General features: G+C 35.7%; 1 protein-coding gene across 3 annotated transcripts in view; it reads left to right on the top strand.

Annotated features, from left to right (window-relative positions):
- The window catches only part of LOC139111866 (fatty acid synthase-like), a 297,920-nt gene extending 275,859 nt beyond the window's left edge, over window positions 1-22,061 (top strand). Inside the window, exons 14-16 of one of the 3 annotated variants that reach the window (XM_070672437.1) lie at window positions 4,657-4,911; window positions 6,324-6,575; window positions 19,585-22,061. In XM_070672437.1, coding sequence (XP_070528538.1) covers window positions 4,657-4,911; window positions 6,324-6,575; window positions 19,585-19,689 — 612 coding nt within the window. In that variant the 3' untranslated portion in view covers window positions 19,690-22,061. The remainder of the gene's footprint in view (window positions 1-4,656; window positions 4,912-6,323; window positions 6,576-19,584) is intronic. The other 2 variants (XM_070672436.1, XM_070672435.1) reach the window with 2 other exon arrangements.
- The last annotated feature ends 2,619 nt before the right edge of the window (window positions 22,062-24,680 follow it).

Genomic DNA, 24,680 nt, shown 5'->3' on the forward strand with positions numbered 1-24,680 from the left:
GAGAAGCGAGAGGACGGGGGAAAATTTGGTGGGAGGCGTTCTCATGCTCTCTCCCGCTCGCAACCCGTGCGTTTGAGAGAGAACGCATGAGTGGTCGCTAAGAAAAAGTTATAGGCGCACCTTCGTTCTCTCGCTTGCACGCGTTCGTGTTTATACGGGCGCGCAAGGATAGAAATAGATCGCAAGAGTACGCTATTAATTCTAGCATATACTTCAAGACATTTCGCGATAATGACAACCGAAATTGAAGACCCGTGTTACTAATGTTATTAAATATATAATTCTACGTTGCGTGTAATTTATTTTCGCGATAATTTTTCGACAAATATATAAATAATATCTCGAGAAAGAACGCATGGGAGGACGGTGCGAAACTGTTAGAGGTGCACCTCCGATCTCTCGCTTGCACGCGTTCGTGTTTATACGGGCGCGCAGAGATAGAGATAGATCGCAAAAGTACGAATTATAGCGTATACTTTAAGATTTTCGCGACTAATGATAACCGAAATTAAACACCCGTGCTACTGATATTATAAATATATAATTTTACGTTGATTGTAATTAATTTTCGTAATAATTTTTTGACAAATAAATAATGTCTTGAGAAAGACAATTTAAAATTCTGTTTTCTGTCTTGAGAAAGACAATTTAAAATTCTGTTTTCTGTCTTGAGAAAGACAATTTAAAATTCCATTTTCTGTCTTGAAAAAGACATTTTAAAATTCTGTTTTCTGTCTTGAGAAAGACAATTTAAAATTCTGTTTTCTGTCTTGAAAAAGACAATTTAAAATTATGTTTTCTGTCTTGAAAAAGACAATTTAAAATTATGTTTTCTGTCTTGAAAAAGACAATTTGAAATACCGTCTTTTTTAAATGTCTTTTTACAATGTGTGGCCCTAAGCCACTAAACTAGAAACTCAGACCCCGCGCCGCGACCACCACCGATCGCCCAGAGAAAATCGCGCGGCCACCGTCAATTACTTAAATATCGCGGGCCACCCAACCGCCCGCAGCGTGTAGCGCGAGCCACCGCGGCTAGTAACGTGGGCCGCCCAACCGCCCACACCGCGCACCGCCACCGACCGCTCGGGAGTGGGAGGTCCCCCACTCTCGGGCTCACGGGTATATAAACCGCCTCAAGCGCGGACGAGGCACCTTTTCCTCGCTGGAGAGCACTCCAGCATCCGAACCTCCAGAACTCGGGCGCTCCCGAGCCTGTCCTCGACCGGGCTCACCCGGCCTTCGATACCGCTACCTCCAAGACTCGGGCGCTCCCGAGCCTGTCCTCGACCGGGCTCACCCGGCCTTCGATACCGCTACCTCCAGGACTCGGGCGCTCCCGAGCCTGTCCTTGACCGGGCTCACCCGGCCTTAGATACCGCTACCTCCAGGACTCGGGCGCTCCCGAGCCTGTCCTAGACCGGGCTCACCCGGCCTTCGATACCGCTACCTCCAGGACTCGGGCGCTCCCGAGCCTGTCCTCGACCGGGCTCACCCGGCCTTTGATACCGTTACCTCCAGGACTCGGGCGCTCCCGAACCTGTCCTCGACCGAGCTCACCCGGCCTTTGATACCGCTATCTCCGAGACTCGGGCGCTCCCGAGCCTTCCTTCGTCCGGGCGCTCTCGGACCTCCCTCACCACAGTCCGAACGGCCCACCCTGTACGTTGCGCCGCTGACTCGCGACCGGGGAGATTGTACGACCGCCACGGCCCGAACGGCCTACCTTGTATCCTACGCCGCTGACTCGTAACCGCGGGGCTTGTCCGACCGACTCGGCCTGAACGACCTACCATGTAACCGGCGCTGCCGACTCGCGACCGCGAAGCCTGTCCGACCGTCACGGCCTGAGCGGCCTACCTCGTACATCGTACCGCCGACTCGCGACCACGTATTCCTGTCCGAACGACACGACTCGGAGAACTTATTGTACACACCACGTCGCCGACCCGTGACCGCGCCGTTCCGCCCGAACAATACGGCCCGGAGAGCTGGCACTACACGCTGCGCCGCCACCTCACGACCGCGTAATTCCCTCCGGACACGGGGCCCATTTTGAACCACGCGCAGCCGGCTCGCGGCCGTGTACCTTCACCCACGGAACGTAGCGCCGATTGATCCGTCACTTCGGCAACTAGCGTAATAGAGGCTGGTCATGTACTGTTCCGCCGAGCGACTAATAGTATTTTGTTTGTTTTCTGCGCAACTTTAGCATTAGATTTACTTTGTGTTACAGGTTTATTTTGTGTTACCATTTATCTTTAAGTTTATAATAAAGTATAGTTTACTTCTTTTTCACGTTTAATTACGTCTCACTTCTTACTCGTACCCCGGTTCCCGGCGAGCTTTCCACCGATAAAATTACCGCGTTACAAATGTATAATTATGAAACGTATGTACAAACAGTAAATGTAAACGTTTCAAGTACGTACAAATAATCTGTTTAAATAAATGAAAAACAATGCAAATTTATAGAAATTATAATTCAAACATTGTTACACTTTTATACAAATTTCCTCATTAATATTTTAAGTGTCAAAAATCAGAAACATCCGCATCAAGTTAATCGGAAAGTTTAACAAGGTTATTGACACAACCTGACTCCATTTCATTTTTGTTGTTATTTCTCGTCATTCGACAGATCAAGCAAAGTTCACATTTACTTTCAATTTCATAATCAGTCACTCGAATTGGAGCACGAACAAAAAAGTTTCATATTAAAGATGAATTATTGCACACAAAGTTTCACAATGTTGAATATTTAAAGATTTTCTAACTTTTTTTGATGGAAATCTTATTATTATTATTGAGCGTATTACCCTGATTAAATTTTTGTTTTTATAATAATAAGCTTTACGCATGTAGAGTAACAAATAAATTAAAAAATTTTTAGCTGCGGCTTAAAAATAATTCTTACGGAAATAAAGTATTTTCATATGAAGAGGTTTTTCACTTTCCTCCATACAACTCGGAAACTATTGAAGATATCAAAAAAGTTTTATACAAAAGTTTTATGGTAAAAACACCTCCGTTTAACTGCAATAATAGAATTAAAAAAAAAATTTTTTTTTTGTAATTTTATAAACAATTTTGTTAAAAAATGTTGTTTATCTAATTCTGTCACTGCAGTAAAGTTTAGTTGTTTTTACTGTAAAACTTTTGTATAAAACTTTTTTTGATATCTTAAATAGTTTTCGAGTTATATCGAAAAAAGCAAATAACCCTTCTATTTGTAAGGGGTGGTTTCACTTTTTTAAAGTGAAATTTAGCACAAACAAAAAATAGTTTTGTCTTACGGATAAACTACTCTACATGCACACAAAGTTTCATATTTTTTTGAATTTTCGGGTTGCCTAACCTTCCTTGTGAGAAAAGGAATTTTAGCTCTACTTCCCATAGTTTTTGTGACTTAATGGGTTCGGGCTTGTATTTTTTGGTGAACATTATTGCTAAAGTTTTATTGGGGTTAATCGTTAGTTTTTTAACCTGGCATCAGTTTTACATGATTTTGAGCACTTTTTCTACGAGCTCCCCAAAAATCATACAAAATTTTTCGATCACCTCTATGGCTATGTCGTCTACATAACTATAGATGAGGAATCCTGCCGTCTGTCGCTTAATCAGTAGTTCGTTTTGTTAAGTTTTTCAAATACGTGGTACGTGGTTTAGTTGGTGTAAATGAATTAATAACTTCACAGTTAAATTAATACTGATTATTAATTCTTTATTTAGTAACTTGTTGGGTAACATACAATACACTTCTTTATGACAGTGCTTATGAGCTCTGCATTCGGATGCGTTTCACCAGAGACTGAGGCCTTAGCTGTGCCATTGTTCTGTCCGTCGGATAAAGGGACTTTCCCTGGGTCTTTACCTTATCAATATTCTAAGTATCTAATATTTACTTCTATTAGAGTCACGTACTCTTTTAGGAACTGTTTATTAGTATCATATTTGGGGTATCTTATATCACTTTAGATTATAAATTAACTTTGATTTTATTCAATATTTCAATACGTACGCTACAAAACAGCACAATAACAGTGAAATGACTTCCCTCTGTGAGTATCTTTTGGTGTGAATAAGTAGTTGAATACATTCAAAGCACGCAAATTTTTTATATGTCAGTTTAGCGTTTTTTAATTTTATTATTTTATTAACAATTAGAAATTGATATTATTATTCTCTAATACTATTTTTAAAGAGAAGACTTTTTTTAATACAAGTAATTTTGTACGGTTTTTTATAATTGAAACTTATTTTATATCACTATTTTTGTAAAGAGAATTTTTTTTGTATCTACATATTAAAATAATTAATATATACAACACATTCGCTATGCGTACATTTAATGTCTTTTTTTACTTTCTTTAAAAAAATTTTGGATATTTCAATAAAATAAATCTTGTTTAAATGCAGGATGTATTGTTGTAACATTATATTGTTAACTCAAAATATGAAGTAAAACGGACATATTAAATTATAAAAATGTGTCTTAAATCAATTAAATTATTTTAATTGACTAATCTAACGTCATCAAAGAATTGTAATATTAATTATGTTACTTAGCATTTGTTGAAAAGTATTTAATATATGATTATTATTAATCTTAAAATTATTATAATTTTATATATACAATTATGTTCTTTTGCTTAGCACATGTTGAAAAAGATGAAAGATGAAAAGAAATTTTTAATAGTGGGTTATTCATTTGGATGTTTAATTGCTATCGAATTAGCAAGATTATTAGAAGCTAAGGAATTCTCAGGACGGTTAATATTAATAGATGGTACGCCTGATCAGATGAAATTTTGTGTTAAACGATATTGTAATTATTCTTCATTGGAAGAGTTACAAAATATAGTACTACTTAGTTTGCTGGAAATGTACACGACAATTGAAAGAAACAAGGTTAGTAAATTGTTATTCAAAAATTACTTTTTTTCTAAAGAATACTCGCCGTCGCCTGATCTGCCCATCTTTGATGCTCGTTCGTTCAATCGTTTTAATTTATTACTCAATAAGAATTACAAATTTTGTAAAATAATATAATAACTTTTTGTCTCAAATTCTTATTGACTACTCACAGTTTTCAGATTCAAAGTTATATATCGAACATTATACAAAAATTTAATATTATATAAGATTTGTGTAACATAATTATAATTTTTGTAACATAATTCTCAGAAGTTCATATTTGCAAATTTTAAAGTTTTTATTGTGAATCAATATACATGTGTAATAATATTCAAGATCACGAGCAAATAAAATGAGTTAAAATAAAGATCTGAATTTGATTAAGATACAGACGTAGGTGAGTTTGCGGCTTACAGATAGATATCGCGGCACGTGATAAAGTTAGTTTTAATTTGAATGCAAGAAAAAAACATGCGTATGGCATAAGTTCTAGCTGAGAATTATTAGTCGGAAACATAGTCGCTGCAAAGCACAAGAGCATTTCTTTTGCTAGTAACAAAGGAACAGTTCTTTTGCGTAGAAAAAAGTTCGAAAAATAGTTTATTAATCTTTGGGACTGTTCGTTCTTAGAAGAGATAAGACACGTCTTGACTCAAATAACATTAGTCAATAAGAGTTAAAGGAATATGATTCCAGTTGCGATAAATTTACTACAAAAATAATACTTCTCGAATTTTTTAAACAGCACTTTTCTTGCGGATGCAAATAGAATTTGTTTCATGGTTTCACGAGTGGTAATATCACTTTTTTTTAATATAACGCATTTATTATTTTTAATTTAGTATATTTGATAAGAAAAGAATGTTTGATTATGCAAAGGACTGGAAGCGGTAGAGACAGGATAAACTATAATTTAGAAACGAGAGGTTGCACTGTCTTGATAAAGATAATTATTTAATTTAATTAACTTTGCACGAGCTAAAAATGCAAATAGTAAGGACTACTGCGAGTCGCAATCAGATATGTAAAAGCACAAGGCGCGTTATAGGCTTTGAGGTGCAGGTGGTAAGCGCGCAAGGCTAAGACTGGCGGTACCCATTGCTGAGCAAGGGAACTGTGGTCCTATTCTTTATCTTAAACAAAGGCATCGAAACTTCGAGAAGCGGTTCTTCCCGAAAATATTTTACTGTTGTCATACGAGATTAGACACGTACGGCTCCAGGAAAGATGCGTACATGCTCACATATGTGAGTCTTACAGGAACTGACCTTTGCAGGGCAATAAAATTAAAAAGCAAACCAAATATTTTAGAATTACCTAAACTTAAATGACAAATAAAAGCTAAGAATCCTAAACACTATTTATTTTATAAACTATATCTAATATAAATATTTTTGTGTTTACAGCTTGTAATAGAATTGGACAAATGTATCACATGGGAAGAAAAATTAAAAATATTTCATGCTTATTTTCCAATGAAATTAAATTTGTTAACTACTGAAAATCAAAAACACATATATTATACAGTTTTCAATCATATCATTGCCATACAAAATTATGATGTATCTTCCTTACCTCGTATCAAATCACCAATTACGTTTTTAAAACCTACATTTCCAATTGTTTCCCTTACTGAAAAGAATTATGGTCTTCACAAGGTAAATAAAATATTATTATTAATTTTTATTTCTTCTCTATAGAGTTACAAATTTATAACTTTTCTTACATACATTACAAATTATCATGTATTTATTTATCTCAACTCGCTATACTCGACTCTACCCTCTCTGCTTTTTTTGCTCAACATTTTATTTTGCAAAATACAATTTAAAAAAATTATTGCTATTCTATCGTGCACGCCAATCTTCTTTTGCTCTCTTCCCAAACTTTCGCTTCTGAAGTCTTCTCGATTTTCTTCTCAATTCATTCCCCATCTCCACGCATCTGAACCTCCCACATCTCTTTGCCCTCATTTTTCATTTACACTACCACATTTTTTTTCTTTCTACATTAACTCGTTTATTTATTTTCTCCATTTATTACTCTTTCACTTTCCTCTTTTCAGCCCTCTCTGTCTCTATTCTAAACTCCATCAATCTTTTTGTTCATCCTTTTCCCTTCCCCTCCTCGTCTATCATCTTCCTCACTCAATCTTTCCAGCCACCCTTTATTTTCTACTTACCACACTCTTCCCATACGTGTTTCCACGTTTCAATCTCTCCTCCACACATCCAACATTGCTTTCTATTTTCCTCCTTTCAGTACCTGTTTGCTTACATCTCTTCCTCCAGTCTAAATTGCACATATTTCTGTCATCTCTCTTTATTTTAGTCTTCGTTCGAGTAACCCAATACCCCCTACCCTTTAATAAGCGCATACTCTTCATTATACCTTGTATTCATTGTCCTTTCCCACCTATTCTTCCTTTGGTACCATTTCGTACCATTCTTTAACATCCCAAAAATTTCTTTCTAGTTCTCTCTTCCACACCGTTTGCCTAAAAAAATTAATTTTTTTTCTCTTTTCCATTTTAATCTTGCCTTTCCTATCCTTTCTCTCTCTCTGATATTCTTTTAACATTTCCTTGCTAAACCGCTCCTTCGATTCTCCATCCACACTTTTGTTTCATTTAACTTACTCTTGTTTTCTAATATGCAGGGTGTCCGCAACACAATAGATATAATTTTGAGAATAAGTAGAGTTTGTCGAGACAAATAGGAAAATTATATTGTATATCATTTTGTAAAATTTTCGATTAGTATTAAAAAAAAAATTTTAATGTCTAGCGTAAGAGTAACAAGAAAGTTGCAATGAGTGAGAGCAACAGGCGAATAGCTACGAATGGCGACGTCGCCTATTGCACTCACTCACCCGCAGCTTCCTTGTCTCTCTTATGCTAGACATTTTAATTTCTCTCTTAATAACGTTTGAGAGTTTTACAAAATGGTATAGAATTTTCCTATTTGTTTTGATTAGCCACATTATTTCCAAAATAATTTCTATTGTGTTGCGGACACTTTGTATTTACTTCCTCTTTGACACTTTCTAATTTCACTAACACCATCTTTCCCTTTTCCATCTTTCCCACCCTTATTCTTTTTATTTTCTTTATCTTCACCTCTACTTCTATTTCTTTTCATATATTTTCTAACACTCTATCCAGTTTTATCTCGCTCCTCATACTTTTAGCGTTTTAATATTACATTTTTTTCTTCTCCTGTCTCTCTTTCTCTTTTAATATTTTTTCTATATTCACTACTTTTCTCTATACTTCTAATTTTTCCTCTCTTTCATTTTCAACCCTACTAATCTTATCTGATTATTTCTTATCTTTTTTTTAATTCTGTCCATTTTTTTCTTCGTCACTTTCTTTTCTCTTCCTTTCTTTTAAGCATTTCTAGCTACTTTTATTCCCTCTGTTATCATTTTTGAGCTTTTTTATCCCCTAACTTATCTTCTCTTTTATGTCGCTCACTATGCTCAATAACTTTGCCTCATCTCTTATGTTTCTTTTGTTCCCATTTGGCGATCCGTCTTTTACATATATTAAACGGATTTATGCCTCATTCTTTCTTATCAAATTTCCGCTTCTTTTTTTTCTTTCTTGCGTCAGCTTTATTTTTATTCTGTTGTAAAATATTTAAGTAATCAGAAACTCGAGTGTCCAGTCTTAAATAGGTTACATCTTTTATCAGATTCAAAAAACCGGTGGAATGTTCTTCGCATAGTGTGAGCAAAACGCACGCGACGTGTTATGAGTATGCATGAGTTTTTGTTAAATTGAGATAGAGTGAGTGCGACTAATTAATTATTGTTAAGAAAGGTAAGTGGTTAGAGAGATTGGCCCACATTCTGAGCTCTGGTTTTATAAAAGTAGTCGTATTCTGAGCTCACATTTAGAGGCACCTTTAAAAGTGACAGTCACTTTTAGCCTAAATGTGCGCTTTTATCTCGAAAAAGCTATTCTGAACCCACTTTTATAGCACATTTATAGGCTTTCGCTAAAAGTGCCGCTAAATGTGGTCTGTAGCACATTTATCGGCACTTTTAGCAAAAATCCAATATGGCGACACCCATGCGATTTGACAGGTGGACCCATATTGCGACTTAACTAATTAATGGCAACGTTAATCAATTAAATTTGTTCAAAAAAACTATATACGCGAAGTTTTTAGGAGTAAACGAAACTCCATGTAGTAAAATTAATCGTATTAAAACAATTAAAAAAAATTTCAATTTTAAAAATACGCGTAAATATAAAGGTGATTAAAGTGCTGTGCGAGTGTAATAAAAACTCGGTATTTAGCACGTGTATTATGATACATAACTAAATCAATCATGGAGTTAGCCGAGGCGATTGATAACGTTGCAGAAGTTCGGGAAGTAAATGAATTACGTGCTTGCGAACCAAGAGTTTTTCGGGATAGAATAAATCCATTTAAACTTTACAATGAACGAGAATTTCTATGTCGAATGTATCTATGTCGAAATTTTCGTTTATTGTAAAGTTCAAACGGATTTATTCTATCCCGAAAAACTCTGTATTCGCAATCATGTATTTCATTTACTTCCCGAATAAAAATTTGGTTTTAAATAAAAAACATTTTTAAATTTTGAATTAATACTTAAATTTATTTTATTTCCATTATAAATATATACAAAAAAAAACTAAACATAAAATAAATTGAAAAAATAACATTATAATATATTTTATAATATAAACTTTACGCAAGAGGAGAAATCAAAAATTTTAATATTTGTAAAGGATAACGCAACAATTATGAAGGATAAAAGTAGCAACGCCAAAACTCTAATTGCGAAAAAACAAAAATAGAAGGAGTTAGGCGAATTAATGACAGCAACATGATCGGCAAGAAGTTGGGAGAAAATACGATCTGCCTATCAGTGCTGTAAAGTGGCAGCAAAAATACATAATTAAAATTTTAAAGGGGAAGCACGAAAGAAAGTTGACCATGAAGCATTAGATTTGTTATGTACATGCTATATAAATTTTGAAACCTAGATATTTGCTTTGAAATTTTTTAATTCTTAACATTAATTCTTTTATTTGAAGTTTATGTAATTCTTTTTTTTGTTTTTTTTTTCAGCCAAAAGTAATTCTATCTTTGCTTCGTGTTCAATTTTCATGTACTCCATGGCCGTATCGTGCTTCTCCTTCTGGAGTCCGAACAATGCCTTTTCGTACGCAGTCATCTCTTTCTTCTTTTTCTTGGCAGCCGGTAAGTTAAGAGCCAACGAGGACGGTGTTGTTATCCTCGTTGGTGTCTCCTCCGGGATGGTGGTGGAGGGACCCGGCTGCTCTTCAGTTACCAATGTCGATGACTGCGTACTGTTGAGCGTCTCCAGAAGGATGAAAGATGTGAAACAAGTAATATAATAATAAAATAATAAAAACTTTTATTTACAGTAATAAAATTATAAAATTTATCTTTAATTGTATTTTACCCAGTAGCAGGGTCCAATATTAATTCCTCATCTCGAAACTCTTCGGTAATAGTTTGACCGCTGCTTCTTTGTAACAAATATTATCATATTATTAGTGCAATATATATTTATATATCATATTTTATTATTTTTTTATAAAACTTACTTGGCCATCACTGTCGTGGATATTTTTATCCATTTCAAAGTCCTCAGGACAGATATCGCAGAGGACGTAATCTGTCTCTGAGGGCGTTGCAACGGATGGTCCACCGCCAGTGCCCTTTAAGTGCTTTTTGTAAGCACTTATTGATTTTTTTGCTGCCGTTTTCCAACGCCGATAGGCAGATCGTATTTCCTCCCAACTTTTTGCCGATCCTGTTGCTGTCATTAATTCCGCCAACTCCTTCCATTTTTGTTTTTTCGCAATTTGAGTTTTGGCGTTGCTACTTTTATCCTCTATAATTGTTGCGTTATCTTTTACAAATATTAAAATTTTTGATTTCTTCTCTTGCGTAAACTTTTCTCTTTTTTTTGGTTTATTAGCCATCTGAAACATAAAATACGTTTTAATTACATATTATTTTTTCAGATTTTTATCTTTTTTAATCGTTTAAGTGCTGAAATAATTATAAAAATAAAATTGTACAAAGCGGATAAATTAGACACCGCGTACATTTATGTAAAGCCTTATTTATTTCGTTCGTTCGATCGGCGATCTACGTGACCAACACGTGATGTTTTTTTTTTAATACGTTTAATACTCGCGTACTCGGAAAGACGACGAGTCGTGTAAAAAAAACTTTCAAAAAACAGTCAGACAACACGGTACATCGAGCGCGTGATTCCGCGGAAAATAACTTGTAATAAAAAAAGATTGTAATACTATTTTACAATATCGCGATGTACATTATTATAAACATTATTAACAATATTCGATATAAAATATTAAAACTGTTAGCGATCAGTTATAGCACTTAAACGATTATTATATTTCTTTCATTTACACATACTTACTTTGCTCTTAGCCTTGCTTCGTATTTTCAGCAACAACAGAACACAACAATACACAGTTTGCGGCATTGAACGCGAAATAATTAAGATAGATAACATGGTACACATAAATGTACCTCTATCTTAAAGGCGCCTCTAAATGTGTGCTTAGAATACGGGCGACTTTAGCAGCGCGCCTCTAAAATTGGTCACACTTTTAGAGGCGCTTTTATAAAGGCGCCTCTAAAAGTGAGCTCAGAATGTGGGCCATTATATTAATCTATTCAAGCGTGTTCGAAAAGGAAACTCGAACAATTGAGCACGAAGCTCGACACGTCTCGCGATCAAAGTTGTACAATAAGTTGAACAAAGACATCTGTTACGGATGATTTAATCAGAGTTTTGAGTAGGATTATTAGTGAGACAATGATACTTTGCGATAATAATCTAGAGACGCACAAAGAAAACGTACATGCGGCACTACCAAACAGTGTGTACAGAGTGATAAGCAGGAGACTGGGACATGCCAAAATCGCATTTTTTAAATCGAAGGCGAGAATCAAATGCGAGATAATCGATACAATTATTAGACGTAAAGTAGTGCCTTGCGGAGAATCCTTATTTAATTAAGTCTATTTAATTATTTAATTAATTAAATAATTTCAACAACTGTCTATAATCACCTTTCACCTCCCAGTGTTCCTTCTTTTTTTAAATTATTTTTTACTCCGTTTTTGCCCGTCCGGTTTCTTTTTTATTTGTTTTCCTTTCCTCTAACAGCCTTTGCATATATCTAAGGTATCGAATTTAAATATTGTTACGCCGCGAAGGTGTTAACGTGACCGTACACAGATCGTGCGTATTGAAAAGGAGATCTTAAGCTTTTCAATGAAGGAAGGTGACATGAGGACCGAGTAATCGCGCACGTGATCCGAAGAAATGAGATTCGCACTGAGTACACTAACAAGTGAACATACGGAAGTGTCACTCTCCGATCATTATGAAATTTGGATATGTTAAAGTACATGAAAAACTAAGGGACACGTATTTTTTTTATTTGCGGTAATATATATTTTGGGGGTAAAACAACCCCCCAAAAATAGAGGGGTAAAATGGAAAAATTGCGATATTATTGAGATCAGTGAAGTGATTTAAATAACTTTTGGTATAAAAGTATTTTTTGATAGAAAACAACAATTGTCCTAGTTGTGTTGAATGGGAACAGAAAATTAGGGGGTAAACTACCCCTAAACTGACCTTCTTGTTGTAAAAATCTTGCGCGTATCCTGCAATGTGTGTGCAGTAATAAGATGTGCTTGGTGCAAACAATTTTTGTGCATAAAGCACTTTTTTAATAATTACCATGTATGCAATTGAAACGACCTCGTTGTCCGGTTAACCGAATATCAATTCTTAGCGAGCTATGCCCTGTGTGCTCGTCGGGATTTCGGGATTCGATTAGAGGAGGTCCGGTTATACAGCGAGACTGGTATTTGATAACAAAATAGACGTTTATTGACGATCAAACAAATACGAAATAAATAAGATGTATAAATGTATATAGCGCAAATCGGATACGCGAATAGTTAAAGTGCAAGATTTAACAATACGGTAACGGCGTGATTGCAATAACGAGCGTTTAATCGTGCACGTGAGTTGAGGCGGTCACGTGCGATCGACGCAAGCAATACATGAAAACGTGGAATCACAATGTAATCGTCGGTGACGCGATTTTGAGTTAAAGGCCGCGACGGTTAGTTTGAATAACACGCAAATAATAATATTGACGATCGCGGCGTATTGTATCGGATCGCAAAACCAGGGATAAATGCACCTGCTCAGTGTCGCGTAACCGAGATCCCTCGACTGAAACGGAGATCACTCCACTCCGTGGTCGTCGACGGTGCGAAAGCATTCTGTAGTTTTTGAATAGCAGAGGCCGGTGGCCGAGGTACGAGAGTTCTCGGAGGAGACGGAGTTTACTCCACCCCTCGAGCTGGCCGTGCCGGCGGTTCTGAAATTCGGAGTTCTGATCAGATTGAGCCCCAGGATCTCCTGGTTGAGACAGAGTGCTCTCTACCCCAGTGTCGGCTCGAGGATCGGTTCGGGAGATGCTGCTTTGAAACGAGCGGATTAAGAACGGTCCCGCTGAGCTCCGGTATTGCCTTTTTATACTTAAAAAGCGATGACACCGGGTTTCCGAGGCTCAGCGGAGATAGTGACGATCCTGACGTGGCGCTGAGGTCCTAGTTGCGGCACGGTCGGGAAACGACGAGTCTCGGCGTCGTTAGCGCGTTCGGCGGCGCTCGGAAGGATTTGGCTAAGCCCGCGCGTAGACTTAGCCGCGGAACGGTGGTCGGTATCCCGCCGTTATATTTCGCGTTTGATAAATAATTTGAAAATGTTTGGAGCGCGCCGCGCCCCAGGTCCCCGCCGGACGGTCTTACGTCCAGCGTCCGGCTGATGGTGTGACCGGTGCATTGCCGGGTACACCGTTACACAGTACATTAAAAAAAATGACTTAATTGTCAATTAATTTGTCAAATTTTACTTTGATCAGATAAAAACTGATTTTTGCAACAAGAAGAAGGTTAGTTAGGGGCAGTTTACTCTCTAATTTTTACTTCCAATTTCAACACACCTAGAACAATTGTTGTCTTTTACCAAAAGATCCTTTTATACCAAAAATCATTTAAATCGCTTTACTGATCTCAAAGGTATCGCAATTTTTCCATTTTACCCCTCTATCTTTGAGGGGTCATTTTACCTTCAAAATATGAGTTACCGTAGATAAAAAAAAATACGTGTCCCATAGTTTTTCATGTACTATAACATATCCAAATTTCATAAAGATCGGAGAGTGACACTTTCATAGCTTTACTTGTAAGATGAATGATTACAGTCTAAAATGAATATTTACTTGATTGTCTGTTCGCTTCAATAATGATGTTTTACTACCGCGTATAATTATATATTTTTAAAAAACACAACAAAAAAGAGAACAAAACTGAAAAACCAACAACCTTTACAAAAAAGGAGAAAAAACGCAAAAAGAGGCAATAAAAGAAGAAAAGAATAGCTCAACTTCAAAGAATAAAAAGACAAAGTCAAAAAAAAAAGGAAATAATTATTAGTGAAAAAAGCGTTAAGAGAGTTGAAAAAAATACCTAAAAAATATACTCAAAAATTTAAAAAAACGCCAAAAATAGAAAAGACAAAAAAAATAAAATAAAAAACCAAAAAAGATAAAAAAATAAAAAAAAACTTTAAAAAGAAAAGAAAAAAAGAGAATTAACGTTGCGTTTTTTTTTATTTTTGTTTCTGTGTCGACATTATGAATTTTGCAGTCAATTTTTTCTTTTTATTCCTAAGTTTACTTTTTTTGTATTTTAATCTACCTTTTTTGGTTTTTTTTTCATTTTTTTATCTTTTCTATTTTTGGCGTTTTTAAAAATTTTTTGGTTTATTTTTTAGGTTTTTTTTTGACTTTTTTACTTGGCGCTTTTTTATTGATATTATTGTTTTCTTTGAGATTTTTTCTTTTTATTCTTTAAAGTTGAGCAATTTTTTTTTTTGTATAAAAATGAGTATAATGAGTGAGCTGAATAAATGAGAATTGAATTTAGAATTGAGTTAAACTAGCCACGAGCATAGCAACGCGGTCGTTGCCGGTTTTCTTATCGTTGAGAGGGCGGGTGTAAGTCCTTCGCTATCGAACAAGTCACGTAAAGACGGAGTGATTTTCACGTGGCCGAGATAAAAGAAATTCGCAGTATGAGTTCACTGATGAGTTTCACGATACTTTATGAGTTCAGACTATTGATTGTTCGATCCGCGATTGCAATGAGATGATACTCCACGTATAATTGTATTAATTACTAGGGGTCACTAGGCTGCGAAGGCTGACGACTAAATGAGCACGAGGTTCAACACGCCTCGTGCTGCCTGATGATTTCTTCCAGATGATTCCGTCGATGAGTTTTTCTGAGTTGCACACGGCGATGACGATTTTGCTGAGACAATGCAAATGAGTCAAACTAATAAGACAAAATTAATGAGAAAAGCACACTGCACTCTTGTTGCACACGAGATAAACTCTGTACCGTGAATGAATAAGGGACACTCTAGCCGGCAACGCCTTCGAGAATCGGAGGCGATAATCGAACGACGGATCGATATCGATCCGAGGCGATCGGCCACGAGGTGCTGCCCCGCGGCGGTAGCATAATTAACAATGATGTAATCTTTTAACATTCCTTTATTGCCTTTTTTTGCGTTTTTCCTCTTTTTTGTAGGGGTTGTTGGTTTTTAAGTTTTTTTCTATTTTTTTGTTGTTTTTTTTTTTAAAGTTCGGACATTTAACGCTTTTTTTTCATTTTTTTTTAAAGTTAGTTTTTTCAAAATATCACTTTTTTTTAGAAACCTAGTTGTTATCTGTCAAAATTTTGAAATCTCTTTAATGGTTAAATTGTTTTTTTTTTAACCTGGTTTATTTGAAAGATTGGGTACGATTTTATTTATAAAAATCCCTTTGTTTTCTTACGTCGGAAGCCGATTCCTTGAGTAATCGCTTCCTTAATGAACACTACTTTAATAAAACTTTGACCAAAACTAAGGTCCACGAACACTGAGATAATACACTATAGCAAACGGAGGCGTCACCAATCAAAATTATTAAAAGGGAATCTGGGGGAAAAAATTTTTTCCCATACTCTATGAGATAACCCGTCCAGTATCCGGAAGTGGACAGCTCATTTCGGCTAATAATTCGGTCGTAAAACTTAAATTGGTCTTAGTGTATTTATCGCCTTGAGCAGCATGCTTTTGACTAATCAGTCGAAAGTCGTAAAACGAGACAAAGGCTCCCGCAACCGCTGATACTTAGAAAAATCCCCCTGCATTGCAAGGGTATGGACACTGTGACCTCCTTTTTCGGTTTTATTACCCTAGATAAAGAATACAGAAACCTTGTCTCTACCATAAGAAATATTAAGATGAAGACATACGATGGATCTGTCTAAAACTAAAACGTATAGAGGTGCCGAAACAAACAGGCGTTCCGCAACGATCACCAGGGGAAATAATATATATATAAAAAATTGTGCCCAGCAACAGCTAAGGAACGTCAAGACGACTGGTGTCGTAAAAATTCCGAACAATGAATCAGAATTAAAACAGAATGCGGAAATCAGAGGATGAGACAATACTCCCTCCCTTTGATTTTTTCGGCTATATAAGCCTCGCGCTTTTTGGGCGAAAACACTACCGAATTTAGAATCACAATACTAAGGTCGTGACTCTGCTCGATTTCCTCGTGAACAAACAAGTAGAAGGAAGAAATCTCATAGAAGATTTCCATGCAACATTTGTGGATCAGAGACTCAACGCCTTCACCAACTTACTTGAATAAAAAATACGAAACCATTATTCAGCTTACCCCCCTCACCCCTGAGGAAGCTGCAACAAAAACCGCCAGACTCCAAGCCACCATCAACAGATGTGAGTTAGAACATAAATCTTAAAGAAAGGAAAGACATCACAACATTTAATAAAACTTCCCTGAAAATTATAGTGTCATATCTCATGAATTTAACGCGTCAACAGCCAACTGAAAATTTGCGACCTGTTCCATCTAGATCATCAACACATCTTAATTTATCTAATTTGACTCCTTCGCGCTTATTAACGAATACAATTACTTACACTACACCAGATATCACTCAAACGGCACCACGCTGTGAATCCATTCCTACGGCCTCTCAATCTAATGACAAAGGCTTAATCTATCCCCCATTCGAAATTGATTTGCATCTTTTCCTTTCTAATTCTCAACCTCCTTCAAAATCTGGAAACTATTATCCGTTTACAGATTTATATTTTCTTACTTTAATATCCCGTCAACCTACCGTTATTTCTCACTCCGAAGAAAACTTCTCTACCTACGTTCCCGATAACAATCCACCGAGTTCCCGTTTTTGTGAAACAGAAAATTATCAATATCCCGCTAACCGAAAAACCCCAGTATGTTGCAATTGTGAATCTCAATTACTACGCTGTGCCTCATATGTGTGGTTATCAAAGCGGAAGGAATCCCGAATTTCGTACATCGCTTCCTTGCTTGTCATGTTCATTTTCAATCGAACAGCCTGAAAGAAATTGTTTTTGGACAGGCTTTTATCATATTCATTATAACAACAGAGCAGAGATAAGCAATTGTCCCTTCGGGTCAACCCATCCTCCATCCTTTTTTCCTAGAACCTCTCATTATTCCCATTTTCCCCCGCTCTGCCGACACTTTGCACGCACACTGCCATTCACACATCCATCAAGAAAACCATATGTAAAGTTACTCATACCGAAAAATTGTACACCCGCGAACATTCATAAACATCTACAATAATACAATATTTTATTTAAAGCAAGAGACAAATATAATTGTAAATTACATTCATTTATTTAAGCAATAGTCTACCGTGAAAGTGTAAAACCATTTCAATAAAATCAATTACATTCACACACAATCCGGCTCTGGTTTTTATTTGCTTAAGACTTGCGCGGCCCTATCCCAATAAATAAGATTAAATTCTTTTATTAAAGGGCCATAGACCGCACGCGTTTCGGAAAAGGCGTCAAAGCGCCTATTAAGGCGTTGACACGAGATTCGAAACCTTGGCACGTGCGCCTCTGCCGCAACGATACAGTCCTTTCCTTTGTATCAGCGGAAATAAAAAGTTTTTGCCCTGTTGCATCGGTAACCTTCCGATTTTCTTAAATCTCTCTTGACTTTAGGCTTCGGACGTAACAGTTTTTTTTCCTATTTATTGTGGAAACTGAGTCATTTTGTTTTAAATTTTATATTTTTAGTTTTATTTGTTTCTTAATTTTAGAAGATTAATTAATATACAGAACTTATCAATCAATTGATGCAAAACAATAGCGCGTCTCTTAATATATTTATGTATAATATAACAAAAACGTCAGAGCAAACAAAAAATCAATACATATTTATATATAATATAACCAAAGCTTCAGAATAAAAAAAAACAATACAGCTATCTCGCGGAAAAGAAAAGAAAAGTACGCCGACGATGACGAGAATGAAAAAGAAAATTGGCAATATAATATTTGAAATACAATAACTCAGCTCCTAGACTAAATAGATAAAAAGTAAAAAAACTTTTATTAATAAAATCGAACCCAATCTTTCGAATAAACAAAGTTAGAAAAAAAAAAACGGTTTAGCCATTAAAGAAATCTTAAAATCTCGTCAGACAAGAACTCGGTCTTTCGCGTAAAATATACGCGGTAGTCTCGAAACTTCGTACACTTGACGCGAGACACTACCGCGTCTCTTGATAATTAATACGGGCTGAGCACTCGAAGAAGCTGCCGGTCTACTAGCACGAGGCTCATTAAGCCGTGTGCAAAATCGGTGAGTTTTCTTGAGTTGCACACCGAATTGAGTGTCAACAAATCTATTGTTCCGTTGTGTGATCACAAAGAGACAAAGCCGATGAGTTGCACACGATGAGTAAAAGTTAATGAGAATTAATATCAAAACTGCACACGTGAGGCACACGAAGCATACTTGATAAACTCTGTACGATGATTAGGCAGGAAGACCCACGCGAGCCGGTATCGCCTTCAAGAATCGGAGGCGGCAATCGAACGCGGAAGTCGATATCAATCCGGAATGATTGGCCACGAGGTGCTGCCCCGTGGAGGGCCCAATTCTAACTATTAGTGAAAATTCTAACATCTATCTTCCTTCTTTTCTCTACTTTTTCTTTTTCTCTCATTTTTATCTATCTCTCCTTTTCGCCTATTTCTTATTCTTTCTTCTTTCTCCTCTTCTGCTCTTTTCCTTCTAATCCTCCAATTTACCATATTTTTTTTATTTTACTCGGCTGTTTTCCCTCACACCTTCTCTTTCCCCCCTCCCACCTCTCTTTCTCACTCTCTTCTTTATTCACCTTTTTTACACTTAACCTCATTTTTACTTTTTTGCCTTTACTCTACATTTCTTAACTCTTCACTCTCTCATCCCTCTTTGCACAATCTCAGCACTATAAGTCTCTATTTCTTTTTCTTACTAATGGTACTTCTACCACGCCGCGTTTTGAAAACGGAATTCCAGGTTAATATAATATTATATTAACAAGTTTATACAGTTTAATAAAAATATTATTTTTTAAATAACAAATATTTGATAACAAGAAAATAAATTTTTAGATAACTGAAGGTAAAGTTGAAATTTATCATGTGGAAGGAAACCATATTACAATAATGGACCATGACAAAGTTATATCAACTATTAATGAAGAAGGATCAAAATAACAAAGATAACGTAATATAGTAAATACAATATAACAATTTCTGTTAATATAAATGTATGTAACTAATTTTGTTTGCCGAATAAATAAGAATAAAAAATAAAGTTTTTTATTAAAAATATATCATTAAATGTTGCAGCGTTTCATGTCAAATGTACGCTCAACGAGATCTACTGTGTGTTCTTACGCGAGAGAAAGAGTTGGCGGTAGCTGCGCTTTATCAGATAAACAGTTATTACTATCAACTTGTGGGGTTTCAGATACTTTATTTAAAGGCCGAAAATAAGTCATTTTAATTATTTAAATAATTTTTTTTGTAAAAAATTAGTCAACAAATTTGGTTGTCAGACGATTCTGCGAGTGGCAGTATTGTCAGCGTATTCTGTATTAAATTTGGTTATGGGATACAGACTAAATTCGTTCGCTTTGATAGTTGTCGGAAAATTGACTCTCTAGCTGGGTCTCCGCTGAGCCCTTGACTCACGTCCTCGTCACCGAGTTTTCGCAGTAATCGCAGATCGTGTCCTATCGCATCTTACACATTTACTTCTTAATAATTCCATTGTGACTTATTATTTGAGTCATTCACTTACAGTATAGTTTTTATTTATATTGATATTTTTGTTAATTAACAAATAGATATCTCCAAGATCGCAAGACAGGAAAAGTAAAGAGGAAAAGAAAAAAAGAATCAGAGAGGCTGGAGGAAAGAATAAAAAAGCTAGAGCTGGATAGAGAAAGGAAGAGAAGTGAAGAGAGAAAAGAAGAATTATAATTAGGTGAGTTAGAATAGAGGAAGATGGATCAGAATAGCTGAGAAATTAAGTAGAGGATTTGATAAAAACAATAAAGAAAAATGTAAAAATAAACAAAGATAAAATAAAGGAGAGAAGAAAGTAAGGATAAAAGGGGAAAAGGAATGGTACGGGTAAAATATGAAAGTGAAAAAGAAATAATAAAAGTAGAAGTATATGAAAAAAAATGTGAAATTATGTAGACTGAAGCTCTCACGCCCAGCGCTCGCTCGCAGTTAGAATGAATAGGGAAAAATAAAACGCGTTGCGTGAAAGGTCTTGGCAAGACCTCTCTTCCTCTTTATCCAACGAAATAACGGTTAGTAAGTTTTAGCCATTGTATCAATTCGTTGTGAATTGTGAGAGATTTGAGACAAAGTCTGTCCGAAAAGTTTTTTAAACAGAACGTTGTTAAATTAAAGAAGTTAAAATCTCTATATTCAGTTCGGAAGTAGTTTTTATTCCTACCAAAAAAACAAAGATAAAAAAGAGAAAGAAATAGATATCAAATAGTTTGATAGAAAGAAAGAAAAAGATACAGTTGTGCATTAGAATGGAGGCTGAAAGATTGAGAAGAGAAGGAAAAAAAATAAAAACGAAATATATAAAAATGCAGATAAAAACCAAATTGTAAGTATAGGATAAGATAAAAACTGAATTACGGGAATAGCGGAAAAAGAAAAAAGATAAAGAAAAGAAATGAGAAAAAAAAAAGGAACAAATAAAACAGTAAGGTTTTTTTTTAAAAAAAAGGGGAGAAATAGAAAATAAGTGAGAAAAAAAGTAAAAAAATAGAAAAAAGAAAAAAAAATTCATGGTTGGTTTTTAAAACGTGGCCAGGGTGGAGGTTAAAGATAAAGATTTTTAGGAAAATTAAAAATGTGGTACGTAATGTGTCTAAGCAAAATATAATTGCAAAAAGAAAAGATAGAAAAAGTGACAAAGCGGCTCTTAAAAAGGACATGTATGGCAGAAAAGCAAAGAAAAAGAGAAGTGCGATAGAGGGAATGCTTATGGCAATAAAAAAAAAACTGTAAAAAAAACAGAAGAAGAGTAAGACCTGACGTCAAAAAAAGTGAACGTGGAAGAAGAATGGTAGAAAATAGTGAAAGTCAATGTAAATAGAAATACAAATTTGAAGTTGAATTAATTAAAGGAATGGATAAAGAAAGAAGAAGAAAAGACAAAGATGGTGATAAAGGCAGAATTTCAATGCAAAAATAGAAAAAAAGGAGAAAAGAATAGAAAGAAAAAAAAAGAAAAATGAGAACTAAGGGACAGTAAAATTAATAAAGAGAAATAAAGTTATGTAACATTATAAAAAAGTTAAGTCTTTCAATTTTAAACAAAAGTGTGAAGAAAGACAAAAAAGAAGAAAAATAGATGTATACAAAAAAAAAGAGAGACAGTAACAGATTATGTAATACAGAACGAAGATACAAAAAATAGAATAGCAGAGCTGAAGGTAAAAGATTAGGTGGATTCAAATTATTATTTGATAACAATATTAATAGAAGAAAAAAGAAAATAAAAAAACTGTAAAAATAATTAAGAGGGTTTGGGCACAGGAAGCGATAATGTTTACAAAATACTAAGAGAGAGAGAGAAAGAGAGAGAGAGAGAGAGAGGGAGAGGGAGAGGGAGAGGGAGAGGGAGAGGGAGAGAGGGAGAGGGAGAGGGAGAGGGAGAGGGAGAGGGAGAGGGAGAGGAGAGGGAGAGGGAGAGGGAGAGGGAGAGGGAGAGGGAGAGGGAGAGGAGAGGGAGAGGGAGAGGGAGAGGGAGAGGGAGAGGGAGAGGGAGAGGGAGGGAGAGGGAGAGGGAGAGGGAGAGGGAGAGGGAGAGGGAGAGGGAGAGGGAGAGGGAGAGGGAGAGGGAGAGGGAGAGGGAGAGGGAGAGGGAGAGGGAGAGGGAGAGGGAGGGAGAGGGAGAGGGAGAGGGAGAGGGAGAGGGAGAGGGAGAGGGAGAGGGAGAGGGAGAGGGAGAGGGAGAGGGAGAGGGAGAGAGAGAGAGAGAGAGAGAGAGAGAGAGAGAGAGAGAGAGAGAGAGAGAGAGAGAGAGAGAGAGAGAGAGAGAGAGAGAGAGAGAGAGAGAGAGAGAGAGAGAGAGAGAGGCAAGGAAAAATTAAAAAATGGAGGGAGTTACAAAATGATAGTAGAGACACTGAAAAGGGTGGAGAAAGATGATGATAAAAGAAATATGGCAGGGTTATTAAATAAGAATTATAGATAAGTAGAACAGAAAGCAAAAGAGAAATCTAAACGTTTGAAGAGAGAGAAAAGAAAAAAAATACAGGGTAAAGATAAAATGATATAACAGGATATATGAGGATAAAAAACAAAAAAAAAATAAAAATAGAAAAAAAATTAACAGAAAAATTGTGAAAAATAATAAATTATACGAGAGAAAAAAATGTTGAGGACATCGAGATGAAAAAATAAGAAAAGTATTTTAGGAAAATTTTGGAGGGGCTGAGTTGGAGGATAAGAATGGAAGGAGAAGAATAAAACAAAGAATAGAAACAGTAGGATATGTAAAGAAGAAATAAAAAAAGTTTTGAGAAAATTGAAGGATGAAAAAGTAACGAGAATGGGGGAATGGAATAATAAATATAGTATTAAAATATGAGAAAATGAGATAAGATATTGGCTTTGGGGGATATGTAGTAGAAGAATATGAAAAAAACAGGGATGACTACAGGACTGGAAAGAAGGGTTTGTAATATTAATAATCAAAAACAGGAGAGAAAAAGGATACGAAAGTAAGGTGAGAGAAGAAAAAGAAGGAGAACTTGCAAGGTTATATATAGGGGATGTTATGTCCGAAATTTCGGGTTTATGTTTATTTATTATGCGGATTTGGTTTGATCTAGTTAGGTTCCGGAACGTTCAATAAAGGAAATAGAGTAAAGAAAAAAAAATTGAGTAAAAATTATATTTATTAACAAATTACTGGATTACAAAAGAGAAGGCAAAAAGCAATTAAAGAAGCGAAAGAAAATAGAAAAAAAGAGATAAGAAGACATTTTTTTAGAATTTTTTATTGACGCTTGTACAAGTTTGGGAGGGTTTAGCAACCTTTCACTTTTTCGTAACATTTACGTCGCTCCTTTGTATATATGTTCCCACTCACGGGGGTGCTTTTTGTACAGCAAATTCCGAGAGAGGGTGTTCCAGCAGCGCTGAAAATGCTGTAACCCGCTAAATCACCAGCATGCGACCCGTAAAAATTTCTATCTGGCGCACCACAAGTTGCGGACGGGCGGTTGGAGGTTGTGCTTCTCGGAGAGCGCAACCACTGTTTTCTGCCCAAAGGCGGTGATGGAGGACGCGGTACTGTCTATTATCAAATGTAAACTGTCTGGTTACCGACCGCATAATAATTACAGTAATCGGAAAAATTATCAACAGTATGATAGTCGCGGCTATGATAATCCCGATTGAGCTGTCGATAATAATTGCGTGGACGGAGAAGTATAATCGTCAGTAGTTTTAACAATATTATACAGAAAAAAAAATAAAAAAAACAGTAAAAGATTCGATTTTAGCATTTTATTCGGCCGCACCGGACGTAATAGAAACATGAAAAATAGAGTACGAGAGGATGAAAGGAAAATTGGAAGGAGAAATTAATTTTTACAAAGAAAAAAGGTGGAAGATAAAGAAAATAGTGAGAATAAAAGAAAAGAGAAAATTATAAGAAAAAGAAGTAATTGAGAGGGATAAAAATTGGCAGGAAAAAGATAAGTGAGAAGAGATGAAAAGATCAAAGAAAGTGTTGTGTTAGTTAAACAAGTAACTAAACTGTCGATAAAATAAATATATTTATCAATAGATGTTAAGTATAGAAATAAAATTAGAAACAAGAAAAAATGTAGTAAAAGTGTGCGTATAATTTGTTATACGTCTGTTTTGGAAACATGTGATTAGAAATTTATTGAGTCTTCCAGGATATTAGCGCCACCAAGGCGATTAAATATAAGTTGCTTTTCAAGTAGCAAAACAAAGAAAGTGCTGATCGCCGAGGATGATATCGGCTTGATACAAGATGAGTTGATCAAGTACAAGTAAAAACGTACTAAGAATGTGTCAGAGCTTTCGAACATGAGATTGCATAAGCCATTGGTAATACAATTGTGACAATCCTGTGATTTTTGGTAACGACTAGCTAGTAAAAAATTCAGAACGACGCGGTTAGAATGTTG

Source organism: Cardiocondyla obscurior, linkage group LG25 (genome assembly GCF_019399895.1).
Source record: "Cardiocondyla obscurior isolate alpha-2009 linkage group LG25, Cobs3.1, whole genome shotgun sequence".
NCBI classification, from domain to species: domain Eukaryota; kingdom Metazoa; phylum Arthropoda; class Insecta; order Hymenoptera; family Formicidae; genus Cardiocondyla; species Cardiocondyla obscurior.